Raw genomic sequence first — 25,043 nt, 5'->3', positions numbered from 1 at the left:
CTACTACTTGCTACTGCTTTTGCTGCTGCTGTGCACTGCTTCTGCTGCTGCTGAAGCCACCACTGCTGCTGCTGCTACCTCAACCAGCTTTGCTACTGCAGCTGTCTGCTTTCCTTCCTCTTTGCACTGCTGCTGCTGCTTCCTCTCCAAGGCCCAGACCACAGTTCAGATTAAGGCCTAAGGCTCAGTTCACTACACTGAGCCCAAGCCCAAATTCAAAATCAAAATTCACAGTCACTGTTAGCCCAAGGCCCGGTGCAATTCCAAAGGTTAAAAGCCCAGGTTCATAGCTAAAAAGCCTAGCTCTAGTTCACGGCCCAAATCATTCAAAGGCCCAAGGCCTAAAGCACTTCATCATTACAACAAACCCATTAAGCCCAATTTACTCAAAGGGTATTCAAAGCCCAACAATAGCAATTTTAGAGCCCAAAATAGCTAGAAAACTCCAAAACACACCCAGTCTCTGTGGATCGACCCGTACTTGCACGAGCTACAACTGACGACCGTGCACTTGTGGTATTACTGTAGACCCGCGTTTTTATTGCGCTTAATTTTCACGCTTTCCCGGGTCCACCAGTACCCCTCTGTGTGCTTGGAGAAGATAGCTGCAGAGATCAACAAGTTCAACTGAATTGTTGAGGTAAGATTTTTCTTTCCCAAACAGGAGGCATGCCTTAATTCAGTCCTTCAATATTTGTTATAAGAAACCAAATCCTACTTCCCATGCGTTTTCCTTAAAATATTTACATGGCATGGCTAGCTTTCACCACCCTACCACCAGAGAAGTATGAAATATTAGTCTTTGTAATCACAAATATGAAAATTACAGTGTCGAATGGATGCACAAAACACCATTAAGAGGAGTATTAATTACTTGGGAGTGTACTAAACTTTATATAAGACTTATATAAAAAAGAAAAAAAAATCTATATAATTAAGAGACAAAGTGAAAAATATTTGATGTGGTATGATTTCTGAGACACTCCCAAGTAAACTGGTAGCAGTACCCCATTGGCAGTCATGAATAACTAATGTACCTTAGAGCATCTCCAATGAGAGGATGTGGTGTTCCTCTTTCAACGGAATAGGTTACTTTTTCCAAAAAAATCATCTCCAACGGGAACTTAGAAGGAGGATGTGAAGCTTACATGGCAGGCAGTTGAGTTTACATCCTCTAGTCCATCCTCTGATTTTAGAGCTTCTCCAATGGTTAATGTGGATGTTTCATATGTGGCATCACTTTTAAGACATCCTTTGAATAAAAAATCCTAAATATTAGGAAAAATAAAATTTTATCTCCAACCCATAAAGTTTTCTGTTACTATTTTACTTATTTGTAAGCATACAATTGGCTAAAATCCTTTCCATTTTTATTTTTCAATGATTTTTATTAATGAAAATGTGACTAGGATGGGAAGACATCCTCTAAGTGAATGTCTAAAACTAGAGGTTCACCTAGAGGATGTCTAACTTTTTTTTGCCACATCACCTTCACATCAATCGGTTGGATATGTATTTTTATAAATATGGTTGTGGATCCTACGTGGATTATGACTTTTTTCTTCACACACATTCTATTGGAGAGGCTCTTAGAGGATCTCGTAGAGGCTTTAGACAATCAAATTCCCTAATATTTAGCAAAAAGAAATCTCTCTTCCTATGAGCATACCACAACTGTAATATTGTTTCTTCGCAATTACACACGATTGAAGATGATTATTTTGAAATTCCTAAAACTAAGGAAGGTTTCGATAAAAAGGAACAAATTTACTCATCCTGATATGAAGGAAACGGATGTCCCATTGGAGATGCTCTTAAAATCAGAAGCACGACTTCCACGTAAACTGGTAGCAGTTCCCCATTTGCAAATTGCAACCAAAACCAATTTAAACAAGTAGAAGTGTACTTTAAAGAAACAAAAACCAATAACTCTTAGCTTGGCTTGGCTTGGCTTGGCATCTCGGAATTCTTTTATAGAAATCCCACAAAAACTCGGTTAACCCTATATTTGGAAATACTAAACCTAATTCTAGTAAAACCTCTCAAAAACTCTATATATGCTCGTCAACACCACAATCAATCTTTAACCATGAACTCTCTGTGTCTCTTGATTAGCGTTTTCTATCTGTCATTAAGAAGTTGATTAATCAGTATTTAATTAGTTCAGTTCTTGAGAAGAAGAAGAAGATGAAAAGAACTAGTCCTAGAATAGAATATTGCGTTAAATACGTGCATGATGTGCAGCAAACACCAAAGTTATACAATGAATTCCTTCAACTCATAGAAAAATTCAAGGACCTGCGAAGACTCGACGCCAACACGGTTGAGTTTCATCTGAAGTATACTGTTCTGTCAGAAAGGATCAAACAGATTTTTAAACGCCATTCGGAACTTCTCTCGAAATTCAAACCTTTCTTGCCGGACGGATATGAAGACACCGTAGCAGTTGATCAAGCAGACAGTCATGATGATGATGAGGCAGCAGTACCACATCAAGAATACCGTTTCTTTGAGAAAGCCAATACGTCGTTTCGAAGTCCTGATGAATACAAGCAATTCTTGAAGTGTCTATATGTTTATAGTAAGCAGAGAATTTCAAAAGATGAATTGCAATCTTTGACTGGCTTTACGTGTGCAGAGAACGAAGATATATTACGTAAAACAACAAAGAGTACTGATGAGAATAGGCCGGATAAAAGGGGTGGAGACTGCGAAAAGGATGAAAAAGAAAAACTTCGAGGATCTGAGGCTTCCACATCAAAAAGGAGGAGACTAGTTGAAGAACCCAAATCTATGATTGCTCGCCTTTTAGACAGTAAAGATGTGAATCCAAGTTATAAGCGCTCCACAAGAAAGAATAATCAGATATGTTTATTTGCAAGCGGAATTAGTACAGATCCTGGAGATGATGAAGTACCGCACTATGAACCAAAAAAGAATACCGAGACAAGTTCAGAATACTTTAAACATAGTATTTATGAAGAAATTTTTTTTAAATGTGAAGATGAGAGAGTCGAACGAGACATCTTATCAAGTACGATCGAGCGTGCAGAGGAACTGCTGGAGAAGATTGATGATAGCTCAATCAGCCTAATAGATATCGAGGATCACTTTAGTGTGCCGCAACTTGGGTGCATTAAGCGGTTATTTGGTAAGTTAGGACATGATGTGATGGAGTCATTCGGGGATAATGCAATTCTAGTACTGCCATTGATATCAACTCGACTGCACCAAAAACTACACGAGGTGTCAGCTAGTCTTTTGAATTCTGAGAATGAATTGAAACTAGTTTCTTCCGGTAACTCCAGTTTTGAGCTATAGAACACAGCGAGTTCGAGCACTAAAGACGATGCATATACTTCTTGGCCAAATCCTTTAGCTGATAGTATAAAGCTTGTTAATCAGTTTTAACTCCAGTTTACTTATGTTGAGAGAATGAAATTGTTATGCATATGTTATTTGGTAGAGAGGCAAGTACAATGAACTGGGCATGGTTCTAAATTTGCTCAGCTTCCAAAAGCAAGGCGAACGATGAAACCGAAGGCAAAAGTTCCAACTCCAATCTATTGTTATTTTTCTTATTCCAATCACATTACAGTTGCTAGTAGGTTCATGAATGTACCTGATACAGACAGACTCCATGGGCATCACTTTAGTTTCTTCATTAGAACAGATTCAAACATCAACTAGCCGACACTACGAATATCTATTGGATTAAAGTTTTCCCAACAGGAATATCAGCTTCAGCAGTATATACATATTTAAAGGTTCGGTTTAACTACTAAGTAGGCTGTCTCCAGACTCAAAGCAACTACACAAGGTCACATAACACAATAAACGAAATTCGAACTAGTTTAATATATAACGTACTGAACTAGGTGAAGATCAGGCTATTTGCAGCTTCACACGGTAGCATTTTGAAACTCCAAAATACGGTAGACTTCTTCACTGGCAGAAACCTTCATGGACCATTGCTCAAACAAGAAAAGACTCGGTCCAAAGTTACAGTGATTCATTGTTGTGATGTCAGTTATAATGATGAGATCTTTAGAGCCTTCTCTCTGACATTAATTACCTGTTCATCTGAAAATAGTAAACTGAATTAGTGGAGTACAATGACATGAACAATTAAATAATGAGAAATTAAGAAAAAGGAAACAAACCCAACGACAATTGCAAATGATACATCTCATAAAGATATAGTTCTATCGAAACTGAAAAAAAAAAATTTATAGCATGGCTTTGCCTATCGTATCATGCCAACGGCAAAAGTGCGCACACTGATTCTAACTAATTGCAACATGGACCTTAATGACTAAACTGTTCTCAGATTTGAAGGCTTATAATCATATGCAGGTATGCTAGATATACAACATTACATATACACTTTGTTTTCAACTTGCTATAAGAATCAGAATGACCTATGCATACATATATCACTTAATTTTGAATTTGTTAATCTTAAAGCAGGAAAATCGGTAAGCGCACATTTCTGGAAGAAAAAAATTCATAGCAAACAAAACAGTTTAATTCCATGTCTATTGATCATTCATTTCTGTCTGGCCCAGGGCGGAGCCAGAAATTCTACCTGGAGGGGACAAAAAAAAATTATTTGGCAAAACTCATAATGAAAGTTAGAAGTGCAGATTCCATGTTACTACCCGCGGTAATATGAATACCAATAACACAAGTCCATGCACTATTTTCTGGCCGTTGGCAAAGCAATTTGGGGGGTATGGAAGGATAGAGCTTATTGAAACATCGAGTTACACTGGACATCTAGTGATGCTAGTTTAACTATTGGAAACTCATAGGATGGAAATAGTTCACAAATAGTTGCAAACAATGAGGTTGGGCCAAAGTTCGCACCCATTCTGGTTCTCAATCTTTCTAGCACTGGAGTATAAAACCATTGTGTAGAGTGAGACCTTGTCAAAATAGGAGTAACATTAATGGCTAGTGCATAACATTTTTTTTCGAAAATCTAAATAAACACCATATACAGAAATCATTAAATTGCAACAGCAAAAAAACTAAAAAGACAATCTGAATCTCTGAATCATTCAAACTAGTTTGACAGCTCCTAAAACATCAAAAAATAAAAATAAAAAATATGATATCTCCCCTGCAATAACAGGTAAGGGCTACTGCATCAATGATTCTAAGAGACATTTCAAGCTCTTTCTCCATTTAAACGGAACCAAACAATGAGCAACCTTAGAACGTTAAGTGGTGTATGAAATTTTTTTGATGTTCAGCATGAATTTCGAAAGTTCTAATGTCACATCCGATAAAAAAATATACAGAATTGCGAGACAATGATTAATGAAGAGAAAACAAACTGCTGGAAGTTCTCTTATGTACCTAAGCAACAGACAATCAGTAACAAGAATATGCAGGTTTAGAAAAATAGAGATGCTATAAGGCTCATTAGTGGGTCACATAGACATGTACCTTGGCATGTTCTTCTTAGTTAAACTATCTGGGACAAAACATGTTTTTCTAAAGCTAGTCGCATATAAGCTTCACCATTAGGTATCAGTATATGTAGAACAGCTCTATTTTCTATACCTAGATATTATGGCTCTAAATCACCCTTAGAAGGTGGGCCTCACATTTAGAGCATTGTAATTTTGTAAACAACACACAAGATTGAAATGGACAAAAGGGTCAGAGTTATAGGATCTTTTGTTGGAAACCCACACAAGTTTTAAGTATCCCACCCACCAAAAGATACCAACAAGCAAAATCTATTACTAAAAAGCTCCACAGTATACACTCAATGTACCCAAAATCAAATTAAACACAAAATGTTGTGGAAGACGAATAACTAAAGTGGAATTGTAGTTGCAAGATTCAAAAAATACCAACTGAAAAGAAAAAAAGGGTAGCATGTAATGATTTTACCTTAACTATATTCGATTGGAATTCTTCACGATCCCATCTGTAATTCGTTTCTTTAGATAAGTACCAGAGTTTAGTGAGACTATGCTCTCCACATAGCTCTCTCGATTATTTTTCATAGTAATATCACGGACCACCACTGATCTAACGCTTTCATTTGCTGGATGATATAAAAGCAAATGCCTGCGACAGTTCTCTACTAGAATTTGTCCATTGTCAAAACACCATAGCAGCTGCCAATATGGAATACATGGCCCGTGTACTTGGGTTGTGGTAGTGGTATACTTTTTATTCCAAGATTTTTTTACTCCATACTCGTGCATCACCCACACATCAATTTTAACTGGTCCCCAAATACAAGCTATACAAATGCAGTCTCCCCACACTCCCAAATTTGAGTACATTTCCCCTTGAAAATCTATAGGTGGCATCCCATTTTCAGGCAATGGCATATCCACCATTGTCTCAGTGCTCATATTAAAAGTGACTATAACATCGGACGAGTTTTTTTCGGTGACAATACTTCCCAACCAATGAAGAGCTTTTTTGAAAAACACACCATGAAATCCTTTACCAGCAGTATAATATTGAGATACTTCTTCACAGAGAACACAAAATGAGTAATTGAAGTTGCGCTGAACAATATTCCATGAATCTGATTTCACAGTGTACGAGCGATCTTCATTCTTCTCTTTGCTTAATTAATTCGGATCTGGTACGAGATGAAACGCTCATTTTTGCTGCTGCGAGATGAGAGGGGGAAATGAAAAGAGGGTTCAAGAAATTGAAAAAAAAAAAGTGGTAGACATACGATACGACACGGAGAGGGTGTCTAACACTACTTGTGTAAGTTAGAATGTTACGACACGTTGCGAGACATTTTATTTACAAGGATTTATCAACGACCGGCAGGTGAGAGAGGAATTACATCATTTTCTACTGTCAGTTTTGCGCAACCGATAGTTCATGTTCACAAGAGCAATCTGGTTCGCAGCTGATCCTCGATCTCATCTTTCTATGCACTTGTACTCCGCAAATCTAACAATGTATATTGTCTTGGTCTGACACTATCTTTCATAAAATTTACATTCCAAAAGCAAGATGATGACACAGAAAGCAAAAGTTCCAATTCCGATCTTTTGTTATTGTTCTTACTTTCATCATTGAAGTTGATTAGTTCTGCATCTGTTTATTCATTACTAATTAAGTAAGACGTGGATCATTGTTCTTCCATATCTGACTGCGAATTAGAAATAAAAGAGAAATGGCTCATACAACTTCTGCAATCCAAAATGAGAGCATAGAGAAACACAACTACAACCCTGACTAAGGCTTTGACGGTCGATGTATCATTGTCAAACACAAGCAAGTAATACATGGCAAAGGCAAACACAGTTTAGTTGTCGACTATAACAACGACTGATCTTCACATTCCCAAACAATCACTGATCTTCACATTCCCCATGTATTGCTGGGGGATTTCGAAGGGAAAACAAAAGAAGCAAGAGGGAGAGCAGTGGATTGTAACACTAGAGAACAACTTGAACTAAAGGAAGCCGAGGAAGCTTATCAGTGGGCAAAAACCTATTGGGAACAACACATCATTTTCAAATGTGACTCGGAACTGATCAGCAAAAAATATACAAAGCTAAGAGCTAGAAGATTTAAAATCAGTGAAGACGTCGATGATAAAGCAATGGATTGTATAAAGTTTAAGGCTCATGATCTCATCTTCATTCACATAACCAAATCATAAATGCAGCTCATGTATCAAACAACTCTAATCGATTAGCCAAGTTTCCATTAAACTATCAAGCAACAACTCACATTTTAACTAGCACATGATGATGAAGGTCAGCCACCTAAAACTGCATTTACTCGGTCACAATTTGTTTCAATTAGTAAACTCAAAGTACCTAAACTTCTAGACAAATTGAAATTTCTTGTTTAGATAAAAGGAAGTCCGTATAATTTCAATGATGGAAGAAGTAGTTTCCAAAGACATGATTCATGAGATGAGACCCAATTTATTAGAAAACACTAAATCCACAAACTAATAAATAAAACAAAATTAAAAGACACTAATCAGAACAGCCCACATCATTAATCATCTCAAAAAACAATTTAATTAAAAAATGAGGATTAGAAAATGAATGATGTACCAAGTACCAACCTATCAATAGAGATCCACCACCACCACCACCACCACCAAAGATATCTTCAAGCTCCTCCCTTCAGTCTCTGCCTATCTTTCTGCTGATGAGATAAGGAGATAAGATAAGAAAGAGGAAACAAACCTAGTGACAATTAAAAATCTCATAAAAGTACGATTCCATCTAAATGCAAATGACCTTGTCTACTGCATCATGCCAACGAAAAAACTGTGTGCATAGAGATCCTAAAAAATAGCAACATTAAGCTTACTGACTCGGTTAGATTTTGTAATTTTATACTCATATGCAGCAGTAAGGATGGTAAAAGATGCATGTCATTAAGATATCAAGATTCAAGAACACGCAAAACTTTTCACCAGAATGTTCCGCAATGTATACAGTCAAAGTACTCAAAACCAAAACACACAGAAAAACATAAGCTGGACAGCTGGCAAGGGAAACTATATAAACAGGGAGGTCAACTCAAATTCAGTCTGTTCTAAATTCAATGGCATTATTTCACAATGCAACGATCCACTATACAACTTCTGTATCAAATCCAGAGATAATACTGGTGGAACAAAGCAAAATCAAAAGGTAACTACTTTACAGCCTGGAATTCTCTTTGCCTTAAAAATCCCAATCTTTTTAACCTTGCCATGTTATCCAAGCTAGCCTGGAAATGGCTACCAGAACCCAATACAATATGGGTACAACCGTACAAGCTACAAGAGCAAGATATTTTTATAAAAAAGACCTACTTAAAAATCTTTTAAGCCATCGGGTATATGGATCTGAAGGAGTATTTTACAAGGTCTATAAAAGATACTTCTGGAAGAAAAAATGCATAGCAATCGAAACCCAAACCTTACAATGAGCAAGCTTAGAACATTAAGTGGTATAAGAAAATTTTGATGTGGGTCTATAAGACAGAAAAACATAGAAGGCTCATTAGTGGGTGTGGGTCACATTAGACAGAAGCTAATCTATTACCTTGGCATGTTCTTCTAAGTCATAATATCTGGGACAAAACATGTTTTTCTAAAGCTAGTCCCATATAAGCTTCACCATGGTCACTATATGAAAATCAGCTTTGTTTTCTTTACCTTCCTGATCCTTGAGAAGAAATTTTTTATATGTACCTGGGCATGATTATTTTGGACCACCCTTAAAAGGCAGGCCTTGCATTTGAACTTGAAGCATTGTTCTAAACACTAAAACAAGTCTAAGTGTTGGAAACCCACACAAGTCTAAGTTATCCACCCACTGGCGATCCCGCCAAAATGTACCAATTACGGAAGGAGGATGAATATGCCTCTAGTGACAGGGTGCACCTTTCGATCTTCTTTTACAAGGTGATCTTTTACAATTAGGATATCCAGAACAAGCAAAACTTTCACCAGAATGTTGCACAATAGATCATACACCCAATGTACCAAAAATCAGATCACACATAGAAAGCGTCAAATGTTGCGAAAGATAATAGTAACTCGTTTCTATTTGACTTACTTTTCATTATTAACTAAAGTGATGTTGTAGTTGCAGATTCAAACATATAACAACTGCAACGTAAAAGGAAAGGAGGAAAGATAGACAGAGAGGAGACATGCCCAATAATAATAATTCAATGCCATCTAAATGCACATGATGCTAAAGCGTTATTTTACCTATTCTCTGATGCCAACAACAAAACCGTGTACATAAAGATTCTAGCTGACTGCACTAAGGATATTGCTAACTCAACTGTTCTTGCATTTCGTCCGTCTGCAGGTAAACTCAATATGCAACAACCACCTGTAGGTCCTATACATACATAGTTTTAAATTTGCTATAAGAATAGCACTGACCACAAAATCCAGCAGCAAACATGGTTTACAAACAGATGCAAACAATGAGGTCCGGCCAAAGTTCGCACCCATTCTGGTTTTCGGTCATAACATGCTGGTCTTTTATAGCACTGGAGTATATAACCATCGTGCTGAGTGAGACTTTGTCAAAATAGTAGTCACATTAATGGTTAGTGCATAACATTTTTTTTTCAAGAAGCTAAATAAACAACCAGATACAGAAATCATTAAATAGCAACAGCCAGAAAAATAAAAAACCAATCTGAAATTATGAACCATTCAAACTGGTTTGACAGTTCCTAAAACATCAAGAAAGGAAAAAAAAAATGGCATGCCCCCAGCAATAACAGGTAAGGGCTACTGCATCAATGAATCTGAGAGACATTTCAAGCATCTTCTCCATTTCAAGGAAACCATACAATGAGCAACCTTAGAACATTAAGTTATATATCGAAATTTTGATGTTCAACGTGACTTTTGAAAAGTCTAATGTCACATTCAATCAAAAAAAAATCCACTGAATCGCGAGAGAAAAACTAATGAAGAGAAGACACACTGCTGGAAGTTTTCTTATGTACCAAAGCAACAGATAATCAGTAACAAGAATATACATGTTTAGAAAAATAGAGACGTCATAAGGCTCATTAGTGGGTCACATCAGCTAATCTGCTAAGCTTCATCATTAGGTGGTCAGTATATGTAGAACATCTCTATTTTCTATACCTAGACATTATGGTTCTAAATCACTCTTAGAAGGTCCTCACATTTGAAGCATTGTAATTTTGTAAACAATACACAAAATTGAAATGCACAAAAGGGTCAGAGTGATAGGCTCTTGAGTGATGGTAATGCCTCCCATTCAACAGTGTTGCAAACCCACACAAGTTTTAAGTTACTCATCCACTGGCTATCCCACCAAAATGTACCAACATGCAAAACTGTTTTGCAGAATGTTAGTGTACTCAAAATCAAATCAAACATAGAAAAACAATAGAAACGTCAAAATGTTGGGGAAGAAAAATAACTAAAGTGGAATTGTAGTTGCAGACTGAAATAATAAAAAAATGCATGACATGTTATGATTTTTACCTCACCTGTTGTCACTGGGAATTCTTCATGACCCCATCTGTAATCGGTTTCTCCAGATATGTACCAGATCCAAGTGAGACTATGCTCTCCACATAACTCTCTCGACTTCTGCCCATAGTAATATCACGGATCACCACCAATGTAACTCTTCCAGTTTTTGGTTCATATAAAAGTATTTGCCTGCCACAATCTACTAGAATTTCACCATTGTTAAAGCACCACTGCGGCTTCCAAAATGGAATTTCTTGCAACTGCAAGCGCGCCGGCAGTCGTGTTGTGGTATATTTTCTGATCCAAGATTCCTTCACTCCATATTCCTGCATCACCCACACATCAATCCTAACTGGATCCCAGAAAATAGCTAAACCAATGCAGTCTCCCCACACTCCCACATTTTTAGTAACTTCTCCGGTGTAATCCGTAGGCAGCATAATATCTTTAGGTAATGGCATATTCACCACTATCTCATTGCTGATATCAAAAGAGAAGATAACTTCAGAGGACGTTTCATGACTGCCAATACTTCCAAACCAATGAAGACATCCATTGAAAAACACACCATTATATCCTTCACCACTGAGACATGAGAATTTAACTGTGCCCTGAATACTACTCCATGAATCTGATTTCACTGTATAAACATCAATTTTACAGCAAGCACCTTTTTCACAATCTGATATCATCACTAGTTTGTAGTCATCAATGTTGCTATCGTAACCAAATCCATAGCTAACACTAACATTGCTGTAACTCTCTTCAGGCCTTTTAAATTCCTTAAATTCTCTTGTCAATGGGTTCAGAATACAGAATTTAGTCGCCGAAATAAATTCCTTGTGAAAATTAGCTCTATCAATACTAAATATTCTTAAGCAAATCAAGCCATTACATGAACCCAAAAATTCAAATGGGTAGTTTATCAGAAGAGCTCCATCTGATGGTGGTGCTGATGGAATTGAAGAATAATCTATAGGCATAGAGTAAATCAGAGGGGGCTTACCTCCCGAAGACTGAATTTGAGTAAACAAGAGCTTAGGGTTGCTGGTTTTGCTTTGATTAGTGCGATTGCTATGATTTTTGATGAAATTAGGTTTAGAAAGTAGATTACAAAAAAGCTTACAGACACACCAAGATACCAAGATGGATTTCGCTGGTAACTTCAGAAAGATCTCATCGTGAACCCCTTCGGGAAGATTTAAGAACAGAGATATGGATTCTCTTTGATTAAGTTTGGATCTGGTACGAGATGAAATGCTCATTTTTGCTGCAGGATGAGTGAGGGTTTTCAAAATGAGACGATGAAATCGAGAAGATGAGGGGCTAGAATTTAAGCAGTGAGTAGCAGTGGGCCGGGCTACTAGAGTAAGTCCTAGATTGGGTGATGATCAAGTGAATAAGTCGCGTCAAGCGTGACCCCCAATCCATATGCTGTGAACAATCCAGGCTTGGCAGTTATTGGCTTATTGCCTTGTTGGTGCTGTGACTAGAAATGTTGCATGTGAATGCTTGTTAGTTTTGGCCTTGGTGAAACTACAAATTATATAGCCGAATTGTTATAGCGTGTTTGTATGCACACTCTGAAGTTGCTTTTGATTTCTGGAAGTCAAAAAATCAGAAGTCAGCTTGGCAATAATGTTTCAGAACGACTTCTACACGCAGAAAAATCAGTTTTTTGTGAAGCAAAATAGTTTTGCTTCTGACTTCTGCTTGTTGTATCCAAACACCTTTTTAGCTATCACATACAGATTTGAGTTGACTATTCAGTTTGATTTTCGAAGAATTAAGGTGCTGTCAGATTCCTGCGGCACAATTCAAACTTGTGCTTCTGCAAATTTGCCTTGGTGTATATGATATATATGGTTAGCTGCGTGTGCTAGCTATGAAATGGTAATCTTTGAGCATGCTCACCAGGAAATAAACTTTACAATGGATAACTTGGCTAAGGGGAGTTGCTCTTTCCAACAAGGTGAAAACATAAGTAACATTGGCAAGGCGGACTTATCAATAATATTGAAATGCCTCTTATAGCTTATTTTAGATTTCAATAGTTTATGAGCAGTAGCGGAACTGGAAATGTTAGCTACTCCGGGCTTGGTCACTTTTTTACCCCGGGCTAAAGCCTAAAAATAATACATTAAATTTTGGTCCAACAAAATTAGATAGTCAAAAAAATGTATCTCGTGGGTTTTGAGGGTGGCTTCAGCAAGGAGAAACCTGCATATAGCTCCGCCCCTGTTTATGAGTTTTTGGGGCGTTCTTGGCCTTTTGAAATTTTCTGTTGTTGTACTTCACTTTGTAATTAGGGTTTTCTTTTAATATAATTTTGACTTACTAAAAAACAGATCAGGACTGAGGGGTGACCAAATTCGTTAGACACGGGTGAATTTCTATACACACAATTTTGACGGGCTGGACGAGGATTGAATATCACCCATCCGTTAAACACCCAATCCTAAGATTATATGAAATTGGTAGATAATATATACAGTTTTCTATTGAGATCCATTAAAGGTCCTCAAATATATTCCAGAATTGCAGTCAATTTTGGATTGGTCGGGAACTTTGATATCGACGAATATTTAGACTTTGGTCGTTGAAAAGATGTTATGCTACTCTTGCTACGTTGTAATTACTTAGATTTCAACAGTATAAGTTTTAAAACTAAATTGTGTTCTTCTTATTAAATACTCCCTTCGCCCTAAATAATTTATTCATTTTCTAATTTTGTCCCATCAATAGATGACCTATTTCACTAAATATGGGATATTTTTAAAATGACCATTTTAATTGATTATTGTAAGTATAAAAAAATATGTATAATTTGATAGTCATGATTATATTCGGTACATGGGTCTTTTAAAATGCTTTTCAATGGTGTAAAGTTTTACGAATATCCGTGATATAGTTTAAAAGATAAATCATTTCTAAACTTTATTAATTATTATCCAAAAGGATATAATTGTAAAAAATACTTAAAAATACTCTCCTCGTCTCCTTGCCTTATGAATTGTGAAAACTTGAGCTACGTCATCTATTTAGGAAGGTAGGGAGTATTTACCTATTTTCGTTTATTTAATTTTTTAAATTCATAAATTTACTTGCATCCAATCTGCTCATCCGCGAGTGTAAATCTCGTATCCGTCATTTAAATTGATTGGACGCGGGTGATACCAAATTCGCATCTGCGCACCTGTTTGTAATTCTTACCGGGACTGACAACGGGCAGAGCCAACTCATCCACAAGGGTTAATATGAAATGATTTATGTTGGATCTTCCGTTGGTTAAAAAAATGATGTCTTGCCAAAGAAAATGCCAGTAACCTGAGTTTGAAAATCATCGACACCATATGTTTTTTTCGAGATTTTTTTATTTATTCCGTAGTTATTATCTGACAGCTCCTTTAACCCTGACCTCTTCATTATTCATTGGATTGCAGTATAACAGCTTCGTTATGTCATAGTCACTTCTGGTTGTGTTGATTATTCCATTGACATGGTGCACAATTTTCTTGGCCGTTTGAGCACTGTTGTGCTTTTCTTTCTTGAAGACATGTTCCCATCTCGTTTTCTAGATGTGCCAGCTTAATTACAATACTGCATAAGACTGAACATTCCATTATCCTTCCATCTCTTCCATTTCTTTGGAGTGTAAACTTTTGCTTTCCATTTCATATTTTCGGCTAGGATTCAACTCTGTCGGTTGCACAGAACTGACAGTACAAAATGATCTAATTCCTCCCTCACTCTCATTCTCGGCTAGGATTCAACACTATCCGTTCTGGCTTAAAAGCGTTAACAAATCCATACAAGTGGACGGCTAGAGTTCAGCACATAAAAGTAATTGTTTTTACATCCGTTGATGAAAGAAGACGCATACGGCTAGAGATGGGTTTTGTTCTGGAGAACTATATTTAAAATGGTCGTAACGTACCTACCAACATTCTACTTACACTAGCTTCACTTTCCCCATTTTAATTTCTTGAACCCTGTTTCTTACTCTCAAACCCTAATTCTGTAACCCTCACAAATCAATCCATCTCGCAGCAGCAAAAATGAGCATTGCATCCCGTACCAGATCCAAAATTAAGCAAGAATCAAAATAAAAGGAAGAAGAAGAAGCAATAACTCGGTGGCTAAATCTTCCTGAAGATATATCTGATGAAATCTTTCTGAAATTACCAGGTAATTCTATCTTGTCATCTAGGTGTGTCTGTAAGCTTTTCAATACTCGTCTTTCTAAACGTATTTTCATCAAGAATCATGTTAATCTTTCGATTCAGACCAAGAACAACTCTAAAGTCTTGTTTAGTCAATCCATGCGAGATAATCCCCCTATGATTTACTCTATACCTATAAATTATGCTTCAATTTCTTCACAATTATCATCTTTATCAAGTGTTGTATGTGATGGAGCAGTTGTGATGATCTACCAAAACACATTATCACCAATACTTGGGTTCATGTAATGGTCTGATCTGCTTAAAGATTGATAGAGTTGATTATGAGAGGGGACATTTGTGCACTAATTATTTTAGTGTTTTGAATCCATTCACAAGACAATTTAAGGAATTCAGAATGCAAACAGTGAGTACATTTTGTTACGGCATAGCCTATGGATTTGGTTATGATGGCGGAATTGATGATTACAAACTAGTAGCAATATCGGATAGTAGTATTGAAGTTTATACTATGAGATCAAATTCATGGAGTAGAATTCAGTGCACCGTCAAATACTCATTTTATGTTGGTAAAAGATCTCGGGGTGTGTTTTTGAATGGTGGTCTTCATTGGTTGGGACGGATTGGCACTCGAAATACCTCGTCAGAAGCTATATTTTGTTTTGATCTTAGCAATGAGATAATGGTGGTTATCCCATTACCTGAAAATATTATCCCCCCTGTGGGTTTCTTGGGACAAGTTTATAAAAATCTGGGAGTGTGGGGAGACAGCATTTGCGTAGCTTTTTTTTATGATCGTTTTAGACTTGATGTGTGGGTGATGCAGGAGTATGGAGTAAGGAAATCTTGGATAAAATTATTTACTACAACCCGACTGCCGGGCTCAAAACGAATGCCATTTTGGAAGCCGCTGTTGTGTTTTGATAACGGGAAAATTCTCGTAGATTATGGTTTGGAGCAACTAGTTTTACTTGATACAACATCTGAAGCACTTAAACCAGTGGTGGTCCGTGATATCACTATGGGTGATAATCGAGAGAGTTATGTGGAGACCATAGCCTCACTTGGCTCGAGTACTTATCTGGAAAGGCGGATTACTAATGGGACCGTGAGGAATCCGAAACGCCGACTATTGAGGTAAAAATATCACATGTTATGCAGATTCCTTAGAACTTTCAGTTGTTATATATGTTTGAGTCTGCAACATGCTTTGATAATCCTAACTAAGTACCAGAGCTTAGTGGTTCCGCTCTGGTGGAACTTGCTTTGCAAACACTTGCTTGTTTCAATTTTAAGGCAGTTCAGTCATTTATGGATGCTTATCTTTTGATGTCATTAGAGGTGAAACTAGTCTTTGTTTATTTATGTGTGGTATCTATGGCCTTCTTGGGTTTTCTACAGCAAGTTTTAGGATGTCAAGACTGGATTTGATAGCTGAATTTTTAGTTTTCCTGTAAACATTCTTGATTTTGATGTACAATCTGTTGTCTGTTGGTGTTTGATGTTATAAAATGAGAGCTTTGTAAGTAGAACTGAGAAGTATGCCGATTTATTGAGAGCCCAATGAAGAGTACTATCATCAGTATGTTGAAATAAGCTGGTACGACCGATTTGTTGAATTTGAGTAGAGTCAAAACTTTGTTGTAGCTTGGGAAGGTTCCATCGAGTGCTACGTTCATGAATAAAAATGCGACATAGGCAGCTGCAGTGAACAAACTTCTGAATATTCTTTGTTACCAGCACTGTCTCTGGATTTGATTCATAAGTTGTATAGTGAAATAGTTTATATGAAATAGCGCCATACTGCCATTGAATTCAGAACAGACTGAATTCAAGTTGACCTTCCTGTTTAGTTTAGTAGTTACCTTGCCATCCTTGCAGCTTATGTTTTATCTTGTTTTGAGTACTTTGACTGTATATAATGCGGAGCAATCTGGTGCGAAGTTTTGCTTGTTCTTGATATCTTAATGACATGCATCTTTTACCATCTTTACTGCTGCATATGAGTATAAATTTACAAAAACTAAAACCAACCGTGTCAGTAAGCTTAATGTTGCGATCTGTTAGAATCTCTATGCACACAGTTTTGTCGTTGGCATGATGCAATAGACAAGATCATTTGCATTTAGATGGAATGGTCCTTTTTATGAGATTGTTAATTATCATTTGGTTTGTTTCCTCTTTCTTATTTCCCTATTCTTTTCTTGTTTCGTGTAATTCAAATTACTATTCCCAGATGAACAGGTACTGTGTGAGAAGGTTCTAAGATCTCATCATTTATAAGAATCACCACAACAATATAATCGTTTGTAACTTTAGACTGACCTTTAAGAAAGAGTCTTGTTTGAGCAATAGTCCCTGAAGGTTTCTGCGAACGAAGAAGTTTATAGTATTTTAGAGATTCAAAATACTGTCAACTGAAGCTGCAAAATCTCCTAGATGCTTCCGTATACTATGATCTACTAATGGAAGGATAGCGTGAGCAGCTTTCCAAACGAAAGCTTCGATAGAGGGGGTTACCTCTCTATGTTCTCCATTTGGATCTAGATTCTTTGCACAAGTTGCATGGGCCGTTTCTCTTTTATTTCTAATTTGCAGGAAAGATATGGAACAATGATCCAAGACTTACTTAATTAGTAGTGAATTAACCGATGCAGAACTAATCAACTTAATAAGCTTACTTCGTTTGCTTTAAATCGTGCCTTACGATAATTTTGATTTCCTTAGAGCTGTTGCTTTTGATGTGTCAGCTCTAGAATCCTCTGTAGATTAAACCAAACTCTGGAATTTGTGAACTTCAGATATAAAACATTGGATGCAGGCTGACGAAAGTTTGATTTGCAAACAGGGGTGGAAGACATCAACTTGATTTACAAAGAGAAGACGGCTATTTCATTGTTGCTTGGAAATATGGCCAAGGGTCTACTTTGGGCAACAACGGAGGACTTAGCAAGAAATAGAGGACGAGTCCTTTCTCTATACCGTCAGATATTAAGAAGCCGACACGGTTGTTTGAAACATGCTTAAACCGGCATTGTTCTCTACTTTTACAACATAGAAGACGTGATTTGAAACATGCTTAAGCCGGCATTGTTGTGGGCACGTCGACCCTGCCGACTATATTTCGGTCGGCACTGTTTTATTTTCCTACCATGCCGGTTGTTCTTTAGTCGGTATAGTTTTATGTATCGACCCTACCGACTATTGTAGTATATATCAACTAAGTTGTGTTGTTTTGTAGATTGCATTGGTACCGATGACGGATCATCCTGAAGCTCACAATGTTAGGGGTACTGATACTTCCGCACATTATGCTAATGATTAGGAATGGGAGGAAAAAGATGTGCGGTCAAGTGGGTTATTGAGAAAGCAAAAGAGAAGATGTGCGTTCTAGTTAAAAACACCCAACAAAAAAATCTTCGCGGTTTGAAATGGTATGCGAGTGTAGTGGGTCGTCGGACGCAAGTCACAAGAGAAAGGGTTATGTGAATGATAAGAAGACGACTAGGGTGTACAAGACGAAGTCAAAGAAGTGTGGATGCCCATTCAAGATTATTTTTTGGAGGAACAAAGACACCGATAACATGTGGAGAATGAGTAGAGTTGATATTGGTTTGCATAACCATAAAGATCCGAAAAGTCTTGTTGGGCACTGCCAAGTTGAAACCGCACGAGTTCGAACAAGTAAGAACAAGTTGGGAAATTAAACCAAGCAAGTTCCTTAGTAAGTTCAAGAGGGACGACCCGCATAACCTTTCTTCATTGTCTACAATTTTTGCGGCCAAGACAACTATCAAAAGAATTGAATGGGATGGAAGAAAGGTAATAGAAGAATCACAATGGTTGGCACACAAACACAACTACACGGTGAGACACCATGAGCCATCGGAGGGGAAGGTGGATCGTATTTTTCTTGCGCATCCCGATATGATTCAATTGGCGCGGTGCTTTTACCAAGTTTTGTTCATAGATTGTACTTATAAGACGAATAGGAACAACGTGCCTTTGTTGAACATTGTAGGACAAACCTTGGATAAGCAATCGTTCACGGTGGCATGGTGTTTTATAGATTGTGAGAAGGATGATAGCTATATTTGGGCATTGGAAACTCTGAAGCTTCTATACCACGAAGACGAGACCCCTGGGGTTATAATGATCGACAATGAGCAAGCAATAATGAACGTCGTGGGGATAGTTTTTCCCAATGCACGAAATTTGCTTTGCACTTGGCATATACAATGCAATCTTAGAAAAAATTGTAGGAATCATATCCAAAAGCCAACGGCAAAGAAAGGTACTAAACGTGAAAAGGAGGAAGATGAACGTCTTAGTAAACTTACTAAAGAGGAGAGATAGGAAGAGAAGAAGAAAGAAGACGAAGAATGGAAAGAAGGTGAGATCAAGTTAGGGTTATTCATGAAAGCATGGGATAAGTTGGCTTGGTCGATGAGTGTTGGTAGAGCACTGCTCGGTCGAACTCAAATGTGTTGCTATCTCAAGCATGTTTGTCAATATTAGTGATCAAAACTATATGTCTTGGTTTCTAGTTTACTTATGACTAAGTCTCGGTCTAGGATAGTTAAGCGTAGTTGAGTTCCAGACTCCATGGCGATCATCTTAGGAAGATGAAGAACTACTCGAGGAACAAGTGGAACTTCATCCGACAAAAGGGTATGTGGAGACTTGAACTTATCTGTCACTCAAAAGTCTACTCTATCTCTTACTCTCGAGACAATAGTCGTATAAGTATGATAGTTTTTATACATACACATTTGCTACTTCGAGCCGAGTTTACTCGCGTATCTTTTTTTCGAAATATGTGTTGGTGAGCTTTTTGTTTAACCATTTTCATCTTTACCCGTGACGAAAGTCATGATGACGTTTCAATCTTGAAAATAGCTTTGACGACGATAGTCGTGAATAACGATTGTTATAACATTATAGAAGAATGTTTCAATGATTGAAATGTAGAGTTGAGATTACCAACTATGGATATAACCATATGTAGTGTGTTCGCACATTAGTGTATAAATCCATGTGCTGGAAACCAAGTGTGTGCATATGTGTGCATGCGGTATTGGTGAAGGAGACAGGTTGAGTACACGTACCTGCGGAAGTTTTCATACCGAAAATTTCTGCTGAGTTTGTAAGTTTGCAAAATAGTAAACTAGTCACCTTAGGTGCGCATACCCGTACGCGTACCCATGGAAGTTTTCGAACCGAAAATTTCTGCTGAGTTTGTAAACTCAAATCCGGTAGCTAAGGTACGCATACCCGTACGCGTACCCAAGCTGGTTATTTCTCAAATCGGTAGTTCATGAGCTTAAAACAATAAATTATAAGAAATGCAATCTTTGCAAACCGTGGTTATATTGTTCATGAATTGATTCAAGTGAATCAAACCGATTTTTTTTCAATTGTGTCTATGAATAAAGACCTAAGCAATTGAACAACTCTTGAACTAGTTATTATGAGTCATTTGAACTAGTTATGAGAAAGATGAATACGGTTAATATGAAAGTGCTCATATGGCTAACCATTGGTTAACTATTTTTGAACCAACTAAGTGTACACGTTTAGGTACGGTTACTCAAACCTAAATGAATACATTTCATTTGTGTTTGACAAGCTAAGTTTCGATCAAACGGTTGAAAGATATTAGCTTGGTTGAATCATATTTTTCATTTAACGGTGATTATTGAATGCTTTGTTACCAAAGCAACTTAGATTGCAAACCCTGATTTGAAAACTATATAAAGGAGACATCTAGCAACTGGAAAAACTAATCCCCACACCTCTTGTGTGATACTAGTTGGTTTTGTTAGAGTCGATTATCCTTTAACCTAAGGTTTCTTCTCGAGACCTTGTAGGTTAACGACTGAAAGACTTCATTGGGATTGTGAAGCCAGACGAAACTACTTTGTTGGAGTTGAGCGATCTGATCTTGCCATTTTCTATCGTACGAGTTCAATAGAATAATTGACTTGAGATTATATCTTCGATAGGGCAAGATAAAAAGAAATCACAAACATCTTCGTCTCATCGTTTGTGATTCCACAATATCTAATTTCTCTACCGTACGATTTAGATTATTGTGAGGTGATTGATAATACTAGGATGTTCTTCGGGAATATAAGTCCGGGTTATCAATTAGTTCATGTTCACCATGATTTATCAAAAGACGGAACAAAACTCATGGGTTTATATGTGGAGACAGATTTATCTATCATCGTAGACTTTTCTGTGTGATACAGATTTGTTTATTGAAGTCTTCGACTTTGGGTCGTAGCAACTCTTAGTTGTGGGTGAGATCAGCTAAGGGAATCAAGTGCGTAGTATCCTGCTGGGATCAGAGACGTAAGTAGGGGTGAACATGGTTCCGGTTTTCACCCAAAACCGGACCGAACCAAATCGATAATGGAACGATTTTGATTAAAAATGTTAAAAACCGATAGTAATGGTTCGGTTTTGGTTTCTGTTAAGAACCGAACCAACTCCCAGTGGAAAACCGATTGTTAGTGGAAGGGTTATTATCCTGATTTTCCACCGTAGATTTAGGTATTAAATCCTACCCATTGATTAAGACTATAAAATTAGAAACCCTAGAAACTAAATCTCTTTTTTTTTCTCCCATCTTCTTTCTTCTCCTCGTCTGCGGCTGCTACTCAGTACCCCCACTTTTTTCTTCTGTTTCTATTTATTTTATCATCTCTTTCTCATGTTCCTAAAAGAACAAGAATATAGCAAAGCTTAATAAGAAAAGATACAAAACAGAGAAAGCTTATTTGTGTAATATAATTTTATTTAGGGTTTTCCATATTGTTTATTTTTATTTCTAGAGTTGTAGATATCGTTTACTGACTGTTGAATTGATTGGGTTTTTTTTTATAATGGAGAAGATGTGGTGGTCGTCGTTAGTGATGGTGGTATTTTTTGTATGCAGTGGTGGTGGAGACGTGGTGGTTACTGATATATATTATACTATGACCTCTTCTTTTTTCTGGTGAGGTGAGAAACTTGTTTTCCCCTTTTCAATTATCTGACTCATTACATCTTTCAATTGAATGTTTGCATGTTAATTTTAACATAATAATGTTTTTGTTTGATTGGTTGTTTGTGGGTTTAAATTTGGATCCAATTATTTGATTTTTACTTCAATCCAGGATGATGTTGCTGGATGTCTTGAGTATTATGTATATCTTGCAGGAGCTGTAAATTCCAAGCACAAGATTCCTTTTAACATCCCAAATCCTACTCAAGGACATTTACGATTCATGTTCTCAAGGAACCTTGGTTGATCCCTGGTTATACATGCTTCTTCTTCAATCTTTGTAAACTCTTGGTTACATTGTCCTGTAACTTTTTTGGGGGTACATACCCATCTTGTGAATCCAATTTCATAGATAAGATAATCATATATGTAAATTCCTTTTGATATTAATGATGGATTTAGGCAAGGTTTTTTTGTGATATTTTATTTTCTGTGATTTTTTATTTTGAACAGTCAGTTACCTAAGAATGACACAATTATCGGTTATCCAAAACCTAATGGTTAAAACCAAAATTGAAGGATAAAACTGAAACCGAAACCATTGGTTAATGGCTCGGTTTTGGTTTGGAAAATTAGAAATCGAGAGTAGTGGTTTCGGTTTTGGTTTTGCTAGAAACCGAGCCGAAACCAACCATGAACAGCCCTAGACGTAAGGAGCGCAACTATACCTTGAATCAGTGTGAGATTGATTAGGGTTCAACTACAGTCCAGACCGAAGTTAGTTTGTAGTAGGCTAGTGTCTGTAGCGGCTTTATGAAGTCTGGTGTTCAATCTGGACTATGTCCCGGGGGTTTTCTGCATTTGCGGTTTCTTCGTTAACAAAACTTCTGGTGTCTGTGTTATTTTTATTCCGCATTATATTTTGTTATATAATTGAAATATCACAGGTTGTGCGTTAAGATCAATCAATTAGAATGTCCAACCTTTGGTTGTTGATTAACATTGATTGACACTTGGATATTGGTCTTTGGTACCATCCAAGTTTATCTCTCTAGTATTTGATAAAGACTCGCAGATTTCCGTTTGCTTGAGTAAACATCAAATCGAGAGACAGAGATATTAACTCCTTAATATACTTTTTTATTAAGATTGAGTCTGACTGTCCAGTTGATTCTCTTAAAAGTATATTAGAGTTAGTCCATACAGATTGCTAATAGAAATATTGGGTGAGGTTGTTGTACCCCCGTTTTTTCAATTGGTATCAGAGCAGGCAAACACGTTCAAGACCTTACAAGTTTGTGTTTGTAGCGATCTGACTCTATGGACAGAAGTGTTATCTCAATAAATGCATCACCATATCCAGGGATTCCATAATTTTCTTCCATGACTCATTTAATTAAATCTGTAGAAGAAATTTTGTCTAAACCTCCACCAGGTTTAAAATCCCTTGAAATCTTTTCAGGAATTGAAAAGAAACTTGAAAGTCTATCTTCTGATGTTAATCTATATCTTCAGAATGGACAAGAATCTCTTGACAGGATAAATCAAGTCATGATAAATAGTAATCATGTCGATGTTGATATTGATTTATTAATCAGTGAGAGCAATGCTCCTCTTCTGTATTATGTTAGTTGTAACAAACTAGACATTTACATGAAGAGTTTAAATCTCAATCAAATGAGAAATCAACCTCAAAGCATGAACATATTCATAAATTAATTCCTGATACTTCTTGTCATGATGTTATCTTCACTCTTGAAGAATCCATGATTTCGTCTATTACCAGGAGAATTTCCCTGTGCAATACAAAAAACGATCGACATAAAAGATGGAAAAACAGAAATCAGAAAAATCCTTTGGTTCTGATTATCCTCTGTGATAGTCTTATAAAAATTATGTTCTGGAATGATCTCAATATTTCTAGATGGAAGAGTTGTTGGAAAGAATCTCTCTCTTGGTGTCATGTTGTGCAAAATTGATTTTTGTATCTACAAAAATTACTCAATTACAAATGAACGTTGAGCTATTGCTCCTTATTTGTAACAAACGAGTCCTTGTCTTGCACACGAGTGGTTTACATACACTGAACCAGAACCGTCTCACATACGAATCTTGTTGTCGAACGTGTCAAATGGTTCACTCAACACTTAAAAGAGAAAAAGGATCTCTTTGGTTCTTTCATCCCTCTTCTTCTTCTCTCCAGTTCGCAGACGCAAGAAGAAACCGATCAGTTCCCATTCCCTAATCATCTTGATTTTCAACCAAATCAATGTTGGTTTGTTCCCTTGGTTCCAGAATTAGCTCGTGAACGTTGGGTCAAGAACCTTTCGGTTATTTGAAGTACGAGTGTTGGTTTGTCATTAATTAGTTCGTGAACCAAGTGAAAAGATTGATTTCTGCGGTCTAATTATTCGTCAGATGATTCATATGGTTCCACAGAAAAAGAATCTTGGGTTCCCATGTCTTATCAGTAAAATCTGCAGCCAATTTCGGGTTAAACCAATCGGCACCTGCACTGGTTATGCTTCTCCTCTATCTCAGACTGACATAAACAAGATGAAGAATCCATCCTCCTCTGAAGAAAATCTCCTTAATGAAAGAATTGAGTGCCTTCAGGAACAACTAAGCTACGTGTAGGGAATTCATCCTGAATTAACTGAACATGTGTGTAAGATTGCTGAGAAATATAATCGCAATCAAGCTTAGTTCTTTCGTTATCTGTTGAACTTCTTATGTTGAACTTTTGTTGTTGTGCTTGTAATAACTTTTATGTTTAGCCTTGAATGTTTTTCAATTAAAATTGCTACATATGATAGTTCCATGAGAAGTGCAGATAAACCTTGTCAAAAGTTATCTCGTTTATATGTCGATATGCATGTTGATA

The 25,043-nt window shown here is 36.9% G+C and overlaps 2 protein-coding genes across 9 annotated transcripts; one reads left to right on the top strand and one right to left on the bottom strand.

Annotated features, from left to right (window-relative positions):
* Window positions 1–3,674: 3,674 nt before the first annotated feature.
* Window positions 3,675–12,272, bottom strand: LOC113323098 (F-box/kelch-repeat protein At3g23880-like). Of its 7 annotated transcripts, none has more exons than XM_026571354.1 (5): window positions 10,994–12,272; window positions 8,078–8,160; window positions 6,833–7,144; window positions 5,908–6,647; window positions 3,675–4,083 (listed from the first exon to the last, which is right to left on the bottom strand). In XM_026571354.1, exon 1 carries the CDS (start codon window positions 12,247–12,249, stop codon window positions 11,005–11,007), a length of 1,245 nt encoding a protein of 414 aa, XP_026427139.1. In that variant the 5' UTR covers window positions 12,250–12,272; the 3' UTR covers window positions 3,675–4,083; window positions 5,908–6,647; window positions 6,833–7,144; window positions 8,078–8,160; window positions 10,994–11,004. The 7 variants fall into 7 exon arrangements, with proteins under 7 accessions (XP_026427139.1, XP_026427143.1, XP_026427137.1 ...); XM_026571358.1 differs by having other exon boundaries at window positions 8,078–8,157; XM_026571352.1 differs by having other exon boundaries at window positions 10,999–12,272.
* Window positions 12,273–14,940: 2,668 nt separating this feature from the next.
* On the top strand, window positions 14,941–18,269 carry LOC113320359 (F-box protein CPR1-like). 2 transcript variants are annotated; one of them, XM_026568272.1, is made up of 2 exons: window positions 14,941–16,305; window positions 18,017–18,269. In XM_026568272.1, exons 1-2 carry the CDS (start codon window positions 15,566–15,568, stop codon window positions 18,126–18,128), a joined length of 852 nt encoding a protein of 283 aa, XP_026424057.1. In that variant the 5' UTR covers window positions 14,941–15,565; the 3' UTR covers window positions 18,129–18,269. The 2 variants fall into 2 exon arrangements, with proteins under 2 accessions (XP_026424057.1, XP_026424058.1); XM_026568273.1 differs by lacking the exon at window positions 18,017–18,269 and adding an exon at window positions 17,405–17,523.
* The last annotated feature ends 6,774 nt before the right edge of the window (window positions 18,270–25,043 follow it).

The sequence above is a fragment of the Papaver somniferum genome, chromosome 11 (assembly GCF_003573695.1).
Source record: "Papaver somniferum cultivar HN1 chromosome 11, ASM357369v1, whole genome shotgun sequence".
NCBI classification, from domain to species: Eukaryota; Viridiplantae; Streptophyta; class Magnoliopsida; order Ranunculales; family Papaveraceae; genus Papaver; species Papaver somniferum.
This window is presented reverse-complemented; position numbering and strand designations above follow the sequence as displayed.